Source organism: Oryctolagus cuniculus, chromosome 2, assembly GCF_051225735.1.
Source record: "Oryctolagus cuniculus isolate XC-2025 breed Fujian yellow rabbit chromosome 2, ASM5122573v1, whole genome shotgun sequence".
Lineage (NCBI taxonomy): Eukaryota > Metazoa > Chordata > Mammalia > Lagomorpha > Leporidae > Oryctolagus > Oryctolagus cuniculus.
Genome location: NC_142868.1, coordinates 90,147,792 through 90,160,501, shown reverse-complemented (window position 1 = coordinate 90,160,501; position 12,710 = coordinate 90,147,792). Strand labels below are relative to the sequence as shown.

The window sequence follows — 12,710 nt, the reverse complement described above, 5'->3', positions numbered from 1 at the left end:
ACTCTTCATGGGTAAACATTTGGCCAAGTGGTTAAGATGGCACTGAGGATGCCTGCATTTCATTATCAGGGTGACTGGGTTCAAGACCAGCTCTATTGCTGATTCCAGCTTCTTCCAGCACACTCCCTGGGAGGCAGCAGGTGATGATGATGGCTCATGTAATTGGGTCCCTGTAACCCATACGGGAGACCTGGATTGAGTTCTTGGCTCCTGGCTTCAGCCTGTCCCAAACTGTCTGGCCTCACCTGTTGTGGGCATTTAGAGAGTGAACCAGTGAATGGGAGAGGGCTGTCTGTTTCTCTGCCTCTTTACCTTTTGCATAAAATAAAAAGAAGAAAAAAATTAGAAAAAAAACCACTCTTTGGGCTTCTCTCCTAATTCTAGAATCTATAGAATCATGTCAACAAAGGTCACATAAAATCTATTTGGTACACATCTACTAGGAAGCTTAAGAGGGAAGTTTGCTTGAAAAACAATGAATATAATGAAGCGGGAGGACACATACTTCCTGATTTCAAAGTTTACTGCTGAGCTACAGTGATCAAACCATTGTGATGCGGGAATACAGACACACAAACAATGGAAGAGAACTGAAAGCCCAGAAATACACACGCACTTGGTTATGTGGCCAAATGCTTCTTGACGAGGGTGTGACGACCATTCAATGGGGGAAGGGACAGTATTTTCAACAAATGTGGCTGAAAAGAATGAATGCATGCCAAAGAATGCAATGGACCATTAACACACTAAACAAAAATTAACTTCAAATGGACCAAAGACCAAAGCACACGAGGTAAAACAATAAAACTGTTAGAGGAAGATAGAGGGAAACTTCATGACATTGGCTTTGGTAGTGATTTAATGGATATAACATCAGAGTCACAACAAAAGGAATTATGAACAAATTGGCTGCATCAAATTTTCTTTGTAATCTTTTGTACACCACATGACGCTGTCAGGAGAGTGGAAGAGCAGCCCAGAAGATGGGAGAAAATATTTGAAAATTAGCATCTGATAAGGGATTAATGCCCAGGATATATGGAGAATTCCTTCAGTTCAGCAACAAAGAATCCAAGTCAAAATTGGGTGAAGAACTTGAGCTGAGATTTCTTCAAAGAACATACACTGACTGATAGATGACTGATAGACACATGAAAGTGTACTCAACATAATTAGTAATCAGAGAAGTGCAAATGAAAACCATAATAAGCTGCCACTTCACACCCATTAGGACGACTATTATTAAAAAGAAATCAAAACAAGTGTTGGAAAGGATGAGAAGAAATTGGAGCCTTTGTACCCGGTTGGCGGAAATGTAAAATGGTACAGCAGCTGTTGAGAACGATGTGGAGCCCTCTTTTGCCCTCGTTCGCCATTGTGGGCCCTTGCTGCCCGGGCCTTCGGGGCACGTGACCTTCCGGCCACCCGCTCCATGCTTTCTGGCCTGCCTGCTCCACCGCGCAGCTGGCTCCTGGTGCTTGGTATGGATTTCAACTTGATTTCTAGACTTTCCCTTCTCCCTTAGATTACATTAACACCCTCACTCTCCTATGCATTTCTCTCATGGAATAAAAAGCTTGAAACTTAGAAGAAAAAAGAAAACAATGTGACAGTTTCTCAAAAAAGTAAATAGTTACCGTCCCACTCTGGGTTTAAAACCCAAAAAGAACTGAAAGCGAGGATTCCAGCAGATGTTTGTACCTCCATGTGGTAGCAGCATTATTCACGATAGTTAAAAGGTAGAAGCAGTCCAAATGTCCCTCAGTGGATGAAGGGATAAACAAAATACATGTGCATACAGTGAAACGTTATGCAGCCTTGAATAATATATAAGCCTGGATTGACCTTGAAGACTTTATGCTGAGTGAAATAAACCTTGAAGACTTTATGCTGAGTGAAATAAGTCAGTCACAAAAGAACAAATATTGTAGGACTCCAATTACAGGAAATGCCTAGAGTGGCCAAGTTCTCAGAAAATAGAACAGTGGTTATGAGAGATGCAGGGGAAGAAGGTATGGGGAGTTGTTGAATATTCAGGATGTCATCAGGCCCGATAGTAGTGATGATAGCCTAACAGCAAGTGTATGTAATGTCACTTGAACTGTATATTTAAAAATTGTTAAAATGTTAAATTTTATGTTATGTATTTTACCACAATTATAAAAAATTAAAGTCTTTTTAATTTGGTTATTCTGACATTTGCAGTAAGAACTTCTAAAAACTGTTGCTTTAACTTCATTGAGGCAGTTTTCCTCTGTTTATCAAAGATAAACACTTTACATGTAAAAACAGTATTACAGAATGCATGCCTGATAAGTTCTCATATTACCACTTTCTGTTATTTAAGACAAATGTGATTTCTGGAAAGAAAGCATTTTCATTTACCCTTTTAAAAAATGTATAGTAGTAGGAAGACTACAAAAAGTTCTGTAACAATCAATTTTACAGAATTTTTACTTAAAGATTTATTTTATTATTTGAAAGGCCAAGTAGGCCGGCGCCACGGCTCAATAGGCTAATCCTCCACCTGCGGCGCCGGCACCCCGGGTTCTGGTCCCGGTCAGGGCACCAGATTCTGATTCCAGCTCTCTGCTGTGGCCTGGGAGTGCAGTGGAAGATGGCCCAAGTGCTTGGGCCCTGCACCCGCATGGGAGACCATGAGAAGCACCTGGCTCCTGCCTTTGGATCAGCGCAGTGCACCGGCCGCAGCAGCCATTGGAGGGTGACCCAATGGAAAAAGGAAGACCTTTCTTTCTGTCTCTCACTGTCCACCCTGCCTGTCCAAAAAAAAAAAAAAGAAAGGCCAAGTGAATAGAGAGAGAGACAGAGAGAGAAAGGAATCTTCCGTCTTCTAGCTCACTCCTTGAATGGCCACAATGGCTGAGGTTGGGCCAGGGCAAAGCCAGGAGTCTGGAACTCCATCCTGGTCTCCCACATGGGTGGCAGGAGACCAAGTACTTGGACCATCTTTCTCTAGCTTCCCATGCGCATTAGCAGGGAACCGGGTCAGAAGTAGAGCAGCTGGGACTCAATTTAGTGCCCATATGGGATGCTGGTGTCACAGGCGACAGCTTTACCTGCTACACCATGATGCCAGCCCCACCAGTTGCTTTTTTCTTTTTTCTTTTTTTCAAGATTTATTTGTTTATTTGAAAGGCAGAGTTACAGAAAGGCAGAAGCAGAGAGAGAGATTGATCTTCCATCTGCTGGTTCACTCTCCAAATGGCCACAACAGCCAGAGCTGGGCCAGTCCATTGCCAGGAGCCAGGAGCTTCTTCTAGGTCTCACACACGTGCAGGGGCCGGAGGACTTGGACCATTTTCTGCTTTCCCGGCTATAGCAGAGAGCTGGATTGGAAGTGGAACAACAGGGGCTCAAGCTGGTGCCTGTATGGGATGCCAGCGCCTCAGACAGTAGCTTTACCTGCTGCAAACACAGCACTACCCTCCCATCCCACCCCAGCCCCAGTTGCTTTTTTTTTTTTAACTTTTATTTAATGAATATAAATTTCCAATGTACAGCTTATGGATTACAATGGCTTCCCCCCAAAAACGTCCCTCCCACCCGCAACCCTCCCCTTTCCCACTCCCTCTCCCCTTCCATTCACATCAAGATTCATTTTCGATTCTCTTTATATACAGAAGATCAGTTTAGCATACATTAAGTAAAGATTTCAACAGTTTGCTCCCACACAGAAACATAAAGTGAAAAATACTGTTTGAGTACTTTTAAGATAGATCCTTTCAGCTTAGACACCAGCAGAATATAGAATACCTGTTTTCTTGTACCCTTGTCAATGTTCGGTATTACTGAACTCTAAATTTTTTTGTTGTTGCGTACCTAGTTTCAGTTGTATCTGATTACTGGCAAGGAACATCTTCATGTGTTTTTGGCTATTTTCTCCCTATAAATTACCTGTTCAGAATTTCTGCCCTATTTTACATTAGGCTGCTTTGATTTTTTTCTATTCTGATTCTATACTATTCTTTTTACATTTTGCTCAGTTAGATTTGCTTTTATATATTGTTGTGTATTTTCTCCGTGTTTGAACTCTGTATATAATCCTTTGCTATTTATTTTTCCTTTGTAATTTTATTTTTATATAATCCTTTGGTGTATATTTTTCCACATTTGTGTATCTTTTGCTTGTTACTATTTTCTATTTCTGTCTTAATTGGCATTATTTTTCCCCTTTAAATAATTGCTAGTTGCTAGGGTAAAAGTTTACTATGGGGGCTGGCGCCATGACTCACTTGGCTAATCCTCCACCTGTGGCGCTGGCACCCCGGGTTCTAGTCCCGGTTGGGGCGTCGGTTCTGTCCTGGTAGCTCCTCTTCCAGTCCAGCTCTCTGCTGTGGCCTGGGAGTGCAGTGGAGGATGGCCCAAGTGCGTGGGCCCTGCACCTGCATGGGAGACCAGGAGGAAGCACCTGGCTCCTGGCTTCAGATTGGCACAGTGTGCCGGCCGTAGTGGCCATTTGGGGGGTGAACCAATAGAAAGGAAGACCTTTCTCTCTGTCTCTCTCTTTCTCACTATCTAACTCTGCCTGTCAAAAATAAAATAAAATAAAATAAAAATAAATAAATAAATATTTGACAGATTTGCCTGTCGAGTCTTCTGGGCCTAAAATGTTCTTTGTTGGAAGGTTTTTAAATTATAATCTCAATTTCTTTTAATAGTTTATAGAACTGTTCATATTCTGTACTTATTTTTGTGCCACTGTCAGTAAGCTGTTTTTCTAGGAATCTGTCCATTCATCTAGATAATCAGATTTATTGGGAATATTAGGTAGTATCCTTTTACTATCTTTTAAGTATTTTTAAGATTTACTGTGAACATTCTGTTTTTCATTTCTGATATTATAAATATTGGTGCTTTTTTAAAAGTTATTTTTATCAGGAATATAAATTTTATTAGTCTTTTGAAAGAACCAGGTTTGTTTGTTTGCTTGCTTTATGTCTCCCTGGTAAATGTTGCTTTTTCTTCATTCTGGACACGTGTTTTCACTGGGTATAGAATTCTGGCTTGGTAATTATTTTCCTTCTGGTCTGTGAAGATAGATCCCATTATTATTTTGGTTTCCATTTTTCTCTTTCAGTCAGTCCTCTCTGAAAGTAATTGCCTTTCCTGTGGGAAATTTTAATAATGTCTTTGTCCTTGGTTTTCTACAGGTTGGGTAAGATAGGTCTAACTTATTTTCTACCTTTTTTATTAGATTTATGAGTTTTCGTTTTGTCTTTTGTTTTCCATGCAGAAATCAGCAATGGTTATCTAATGGAATCTTTCTTTTGGTAATTGCTTTTAGTCATTCTTGTGGGGAAGAACTTACCACTCTCTGCTCCCAAGTGTTGAAAAATTTCCGTTGTGAGGTTTCTATGAAGTTAACTGTAGAGATCTAAAATGTCTTAGAGTTGTATCTCCAACTGACAGTCATTTGTTCTGGCAAGATTTGTAAGATCTTTTAATGTGGCCATTTATCTGAAATGCCTTTATTTTGTGTGAAATTCTTGTAGGTAATAGTAGAGTCTCTTTTAGGAGCAACTCTTTGATGTTTCGCTTCCATCTAAAAGGAGTTTTCTTTAATCAGATCTTATTTTGTTCCTCACCCATCTTCCAGGGCAGCACCCATGTTTTTCATGTAAGATGTCTGGTAAGGACGTGAAGCGCTGTTCTGTTGGTGCCTGCGGGAAATTTTACCATGAAGCCTGTGTCCGTAAATTCCCCACTGCCATCTTTGAATCAAAAGGATTCCGCTGTCCCCAGCACTGCTGCTCTGCCTGCTCTATGGAGAAAGATATCCACAAAGCAAGTAAAGGTAAAATAGAGCTGAAGGAAGGTACTGAGGTTTTCTTCAGGACAATGACAATGAATGTATTAAGTATAGAATTTATAACAGCATCAATCATTCCACCTCCCCAGCCCCCCGCTTACCTCTAGGTTTACTAGTTCAGCCACAATAGATAGCATGCTAAGTAGAGGTTCAGGGTCGCCTTAAGCCTTCATTTGGGACACCCACATCCCATGTTGGAGTTCCCGGTGAAGTCCCAGCTACTTTGCTTCCAATCCAGCTTCTTGCTAATGTGCCTGGGAAGCAGCAGGTGTTGGCCCAACTGTCTGCCACCCTTGTGGGAAAGCCAGATGGAGTTCCTGCTCCTGGCTTTAGCCTGACCCAGAGCTGGCTGTTGCAGCCAGTGGGAAGTGAGCCAGCAAATGGAAGAGCTCACGCACTCTCATGTTCTGTTTGTGTCTCCCTCTTTCTGTCACTTTGCCTTCCAAATGAGTAAATAAAAAAATCTTTGAAAGAGAAGTCCCTTGGGCAGGTGCCGTACAAGATACTACCGTCTCTGCAGCATCAGAACAGATGACTTTTTCTTTGGATGAAGTCTAAGTGATTATTAGTCCTGCTTTTAAGGCCATATAGGATTGGGATAACAGAGATAAATTAATAAAGAAAAGATTTTTTTCTGTAACTAGCATCAAATGGGAACCCAAAGCAGCATAGCTCCAAAAGTCTCATTCCATGTCCTGCTGATGCCTTGTTACATAGATGCCTGTGTTGACTTGTCTCTGAACAGGCCGCATGATGAGATGTTTGCGGTGTCCGGTGGCCTATCACTCTGGAGATGCTTGCATTGCTGCTGGAAGCATATTTGTGTCCTCCTGCATTCTCATCTGTAGTAATCATTCCAAACGGAGCAGCAATTCTTCTTCAGCTGTAAATGTAGGCTTTTGTTTCGTTTGTGCCAGAGGTGAGTGTCAGTGCTCTTTTCTTTCTTTTTGAGTTCTTTGGCATGTTTCCCCCTTAAAATAGAGTCTTGGCATTGGAGACCCAGGCCATCTAATGCACTCTCCTAACCAGTGCAGAGTTCTGTTCTGTTATATCCCTGAGTGAGGTGAGCATTTCCACTAACTAGTCCTTTTATATCATTAAGCATCCAAATTACTAGAATATTAATTCTCCCATAAGTTAGGATTAAAATATGCAGTTTTAAAAATAGATTTAAGTAAATTCTTACTGTTTCCTGTTTGGAGCATCAAAAGACTAATGCATTCCCTTCTGCAAACAGATCTTGTGCTCAGAGTAGGTCCTTCCCATGTCATGTTCTTTAATCCAGAACTTTGAATGGATTGAGATTGTGCATGGAAGGCGAGGCTAGTGCATTTACTTGTCACTGGTCTTTGGTGTGTTTTATCCTACTGTTCCAGCCTCGCCTTGAGGAAGGCCTCGCAGCACTCAGCACATGCAGTGGTTGAGTTAAGAGCCAGCAGTTCAGGCTTTCTTATTTTCCAGCCATTGAAACTGAACTGTGCCAAGGGATTGATCAACTAAAAGCAATCTTGTGTGCCCGCCAGGGTCAGTCAACTTGAATTCATGATTCATACAAAGCAGAACTTCTTTAGCTGGATATGATATGGGGTATCCACCTTTATGTCAGCTGTATTATAATAAAGCTTTTTTTTTTTTTTGTACTATGTAAGAATTATAGAAACCAGCTGGTATTCCCAAACACTGTTTTTGGTGGTTTTTTTGCAACGTAAGTGCTAGGTTTTTTGAACTTCCCTCAGTGTGAAATACTAAAAAGGATTCTAAGGCATACAGGCCTGTTTGATTATATTTAGACTATATTGAAGATGAAAGTAGTTTTTGTTGGTTTTTTTTGCTGCTTTCTGCTTTTTCCTTTTTCCTTTAGGAAACAGTTCTTTTAATTTGGTAAAAGTTCTATAAAAATATGTTAAAAATAGTTTAGGTGGTATGTTAGATCTTACATTGTTCTGCTCTTGCATCTCTTATTTTTAAAAAATGTAACTTAGGGCCAGCGCCGCGGCTCACTAGGCTAATCCTCCGCCTAGCGGCGCCAGCACACTGGGTTCTAGTCCCGGTTGGGGCACTGGATTCTGTCTCGGTTGCCCTTCTTCCAGGCCAGCTCTCTGCTGTGGCCAGGGAGTGCAGTGGAGGATGGCCCAGGTGCTTGGGCCCTGCATCCCATGGGAGACCAGGAAAAGCACCTGGCTCCTGGCTCCTGCCATCGGATCAGCGCGGTGCGCCGGCCGCGGCGGCCATTGGAGGGTGAACCAACGGCAAAGGAAGACCTTTCTCTCTGTCTCTCTCTCTCTCACTGTCCACTCTGCCTGTAAAAAAAAACAAACAAACAAACAAAAAAATGTAACTTAGAGGAGGCAGGCAATAACAGGCTGAATGGTAATCGTATGTCGGGAAGCCAGCTAGGTGCATTGCACACACTGCTTTCTCTGCCGGAGTTCCACAACCACATGTGGCTGGCTGCCACTGTAACGGGAAGCATTGTGTCTTTCTATACTAGAGCAATTATAGCTGTGTCCTGCCCTGAAACCTGGAGGAGGAGGTTGGAAGTGTTTCGTGCCTCATTGTAACAGGTGCCAGAAAGGATCCCAAAAGGCAGATAATTAATAAAAACTAACACTAGTACCTTTCTCATTTCCCCTTCCCTAAGAAAGTAATGAGGAGGAAATACTGAATTGCCAATTGAGTGCTTTGCTTTAGAGACTTCAGATGAGTGATAACATAGTCTCTTTCTGCTTTGCAAACTCCTTCCATTCCACCATTACTAAGCTCTTAGTTTTACTGGCAGTATATAAACATATACAACTGAGCCAACATTTTAAATATCAAGTATATAACTATTTGTGTCAGCTTACTTTGATTCTGTATTGAATAGTACCAGTATATTAACTGGTGTTTTCTTTTTTCTCTACTTCATTCATTCCCAGTAACTGGGAAAACTTTGAAACATATTTTCACTTTAAAACTGCCAGAGAGTAGTCCACTGATAGATACTCTAGCCACTCTATTAATTGCAATTTATAAGTCTTGATTAAAAATTGAGAGTAATGTAAATGGAGGTGGGGGGAACCCTGGTTTAACAACAGAATATGCATTTACCTCTTGACAGTTTGGCAATTATTCTGAATTTAGGTAACTGTATATAAGTACCTATTTAAGCCAGATTATTCAATTCTCAAATATAAGTATTTACAGAGACTTCCTTTTTAAAAAGAGACCTAATTACAATAAGTCCATACACAAAAGAAGGGCACTTAAGTCATTTATGTTTTGGTTATTAGGAAATTTAGCTTCTTTTGTTTGTTTCTTGCCTCATACAGTATTTTTCTGCTGCACAGTTTTTTCTTAGTTCTTGGTTGTTGGCTATTTAAAATCTTTATGTGCATTCTTACAGACTGAGGTGTCTAGAAATTGTTTTTAGAAACGTTTTGAGATTTGGAGGAACATAGCCTATCCCCCAGGGAAGTGTGTATTCTTGAGCTTTTCCCTCATCTAGGGCAGGGGTTGGGAACATTTTTTCTGCCAAGGGCCATTTGGATATTTATCACATCATTCTCGGGCCATACAAAATGATCAGCTTAAAAAATTAGCCTGCTAGAGATGTATTGAATTTTGAGTCCCACCTGCAGTTGCATTGGCAGAGCCAGACCAAGGGAATTTTTGTGGGCCTTATACAGCTCTCAGGCTCTGATCTAGAGAGTGGTGTAAAATAAAAGTTATTTAACATTCTGTGCCTTGCTTTGTAATAGGACTTTACAATGGAGAAGTTGGGTTAGGGTTTTCTTTTAATTTTTAACATACTACTAGCAATTTACTTTGCATATTGAGTAAGTCAAACTCTATTAGCCAGTATTTGAGTGAATTTCACAGTGGGAGGTAGCAGTGATGTCCCAAGTAGATGAGTTCCTGCTGCCTACCTGGAGACCTGGGTTGTGTCCTGAGACTTCAGGGTTGTGGGCGTTGGGAGAATGGACCAGCAGGTGAGAGTATGAGTGGTCTCTCTGCCTCAAAACTAAACTTAAAAAAAAATTTTTTAAAGAAATCCATTTCGACATTCCACAGTTGCATTGGAATGGTCTTATTACCAGTTAATTCCATCCTATCATATGGTCCCAGGGTATTTCTCAATTCCATGTCAGTGTAGGGTCACATCAAATAAAGACAACACTGAAAAAGTAAATGGTAACCTTTTGAAAACAAAACCACCCCCCAACACACACACAAAATAGTCTCCAAATGAAGCTGCTGTTGTGATTTATGGTGCAAGGTCCTAGGTTTTAAAAAACTGAACAGTTACCAAGATAAATTTTCCTGGCCTCCCAGTTCCCTGGGTTTAGATGTTGTTAGAGCTGCATGTTGACCTGATCTGGGAGAAGGGGGAGGGCATCAGGGGGTGGGTATTCACAGGTGAGCCTGAGTAGATCTTGTGTTTTCCTCCAATTAGGGGAGCTGTGTTTGGTAAGCGAAAGTTGGTAATCATTTTATAACATGACAGGGAAAATTTAAATGGTTTGCATTACTTCAGTAAAGTTCAGAAAGTTATAATTTCTTTAAAATCGTGAACCATGTTGATAGGGAAGAGTTTCATTGTCTGGCATAGAAAGCTAGAATTTATTGAAGTGTTTCTCAGGATATGAGTGGGGAAAAGGAGAGACTCAGTTCTGCCTCTGTGTGCTGCTTGGTTTACTGAAGGTAGATGAGGGCTCAGGGTCTATGATGTTATGTGAATGATTCTTATTTCTAGCTAATAAGGGATGTCATTGTGTCCTTTGGTTTGTCATCCTAGGCCTTTTCAGTACTAAGGAATGCAGCTTTGTTTTCCTTAGGGGTTTTCATTGTGACTGCAAATGCCATTTACATCTTCAAATTTGGAGTGTTTTTCAGAAGAAGAGAGGTTTGTCTAGAGAAGGCACTGCATAGCTCAGACTCCTCACCAGCTGTAGCAAGTGTTTCCACCAGATCCTTCTTTCTCTCCAGATTCTCTTGTGTCCTCCCCAGCTTTGAAGTACAGCCACGTAATAGGTGTTGGTTGATTTTTCCTCACGGAATCATGGGTAGTTTCATTGCAGCTCATCTCTTTCTGTTTGTTTCGTATAGGGCTGATAGTTCAGGACCATTCAGACCCCATGTTCAGTTCCTATGCCTATAAGTCCCACTACCTACTGAATGAATCAAATCGTGCTGAGTTGATGAAATTACCTATGATTCCTTCTTCGTCAGCTTCCAAAAAGAAATGTGAGAAAGGTAATAATCAAAATAGTTTATCTCTTTTATTTTTGCTTTTCCTTTTTTTTCTCTTTCAATGAAGGGGGGAAGTGTATGCCTGTCAAGCACCATCTGTTGCTTTTGGTAAACTCTGCCTTGTTGGTTGTGACTGTCTTCATATGGCTGCAAAATTATTTTTAAAGGGCTTAAAATAATTCCATTATTACAAATTTTTACTTAATTCTTCTTGAATAAATTTTCACACATTCCTCCTATGTAAGTTATTAAAACAGAAAGACTAGGATATTGTTCACTATAGCAGAATATTCTAAGACTTTTCTCTTTTGCCTGATACAGACTGAGGTTCGTGTTAGAAAAGAATAGATATAGTATAAGTTGTTACCTTCAAGTAAAAATAAGATCGATTTTTAAAAGAAGGAACTGAAGGTACTGATTCTTAAGAGTTTGATTTTAGAATTCTCTCATTTTGTTTTGCCAAGATGCCATGAAAACTATTTGCCCCCCTTTTAGGAGACATTGGTGGGAAGCTGGGGTAGAGGGACCCCCCAAATACTAGATGCTGGAAGGCAGCTGATGGATAACTTATCCTGAGGAAACCAAGAGCTGAATACATATTTATAATCTCCCTATTAATTTAATTTATGGAAGAAAATTTTATCTTGTGTTTAGCTTTCTGCAACCTACTTATAGTAAAGGAAAGGTTATTTAACAGTGTTACATTATTTTGGAAAGTGAGGCCTTTTCCTGTGTAAATTCCCATTATGATTATCTGGGGGCCAGGTTCAGGATCTTAAAGAAAAATCCCTTCACATCTAATATACCATATATAGATATATATGTGTGTGTGTATATATATGTATACATACTAGGTATATTTGAAATAATCCCTTTTTTTTTCATTCTTTGTGTTGCCTGTTTGATATATCTTTGCTTTTTGTCAGACATCTAAAGTGGCAACTCCTGGCTAAAAGAACGTATAAATAAGCAAGTTGATTAAAACCCATTTGAAGTATTGGAGAGAATATTGGCTGGTTTGTGTGTATGTCTGTTTGCCATTGGAATGAGATTATGTCACCTTATTGGTGATACTGCTTACTTCCAAAACGGAGATGAACCTAGGTCTACTTACTTCACAGTGCAATATATGTGATTAGTCTACTTGAGGTATTTTAGGGAATATTTTTATGCTGGCACCTTTGTGAGATTAGATTAATGACTGCTTACTTTATTTTTGGTATTCATGATTAACCTTGACATGAATTGAAATTATTTTGAGCCCTCTGTTTGCTTAGCTTGAACCATATCTTCCTCCTCTTGCATCCTAAAGCAGTTTTCTTGCATAGCACCAAGGTGGATCATTTTTATTTTAATTTTTTTTTCTATTTCCCTTGTGTATTTTTAACATCTTTATCATAATGATTTTTCACCGATGATTCTGGCTCTGTATTTCCTCTGAAATAAGACTTAAAATCAAGGACTAATCTATAACATTCAGTTTCGAGACGGCCCACCTGACCTCCACGTCAGGGCTTGTAATCACATGTGTTCAAAAGCTATTTGCAGAGAGCCATTCCTTTTCCATGGAAAATGAATAACTGTTTGACTTTAAGTCCACAGAATTTCCTATCTAGGCTTAGGGCACACAGGCAGCTAATCTCGAGAT

At 40.2% G+C, this 12,710-nt stretch overlaps 1 protein-coding gene across 5 annotated transcripts in view; it reads left to right on the top strand.

Annotated features, from left to right (window-relative positions):
- The window catches only part of NSD3 (nuclear receptor binding SET domain protein 3), a 122,142-nt gene that overhangs the window by 86,136 nt on the left and 23,296 nt on the right, over positions 1 to 12,710 (top strand). For 3 of the 5 annotated variants that reach the window (XR_011386371.2, XM_017350355.4, XM_051832335.3), the window contains exons 13-15: positions 5,618 to 5,815; positions 6,576 to 6,749; positions 10,919 to 11,065. Coding sequence is in view for 4 of the 5 variants with exons in the window: in XM_017350355.4 (XP_017205844.4) it covers positions 5,618 to 5,815; positions 6,576 to 6,749; positions 10,919 to 11,065 (519 nt within the window). In the remaining variant the exon portion in view is untranslated. The remainder of the gene's footprint in view (positions 1 to 5,617; positions 5,816 to 6,575; positions 6,750 to 10,918; positions 11,066 to 12,710) is intronic. The other 2 variants (XM_070068551.2, XM_017350356.4) reach the window with 1 other exon arrangement.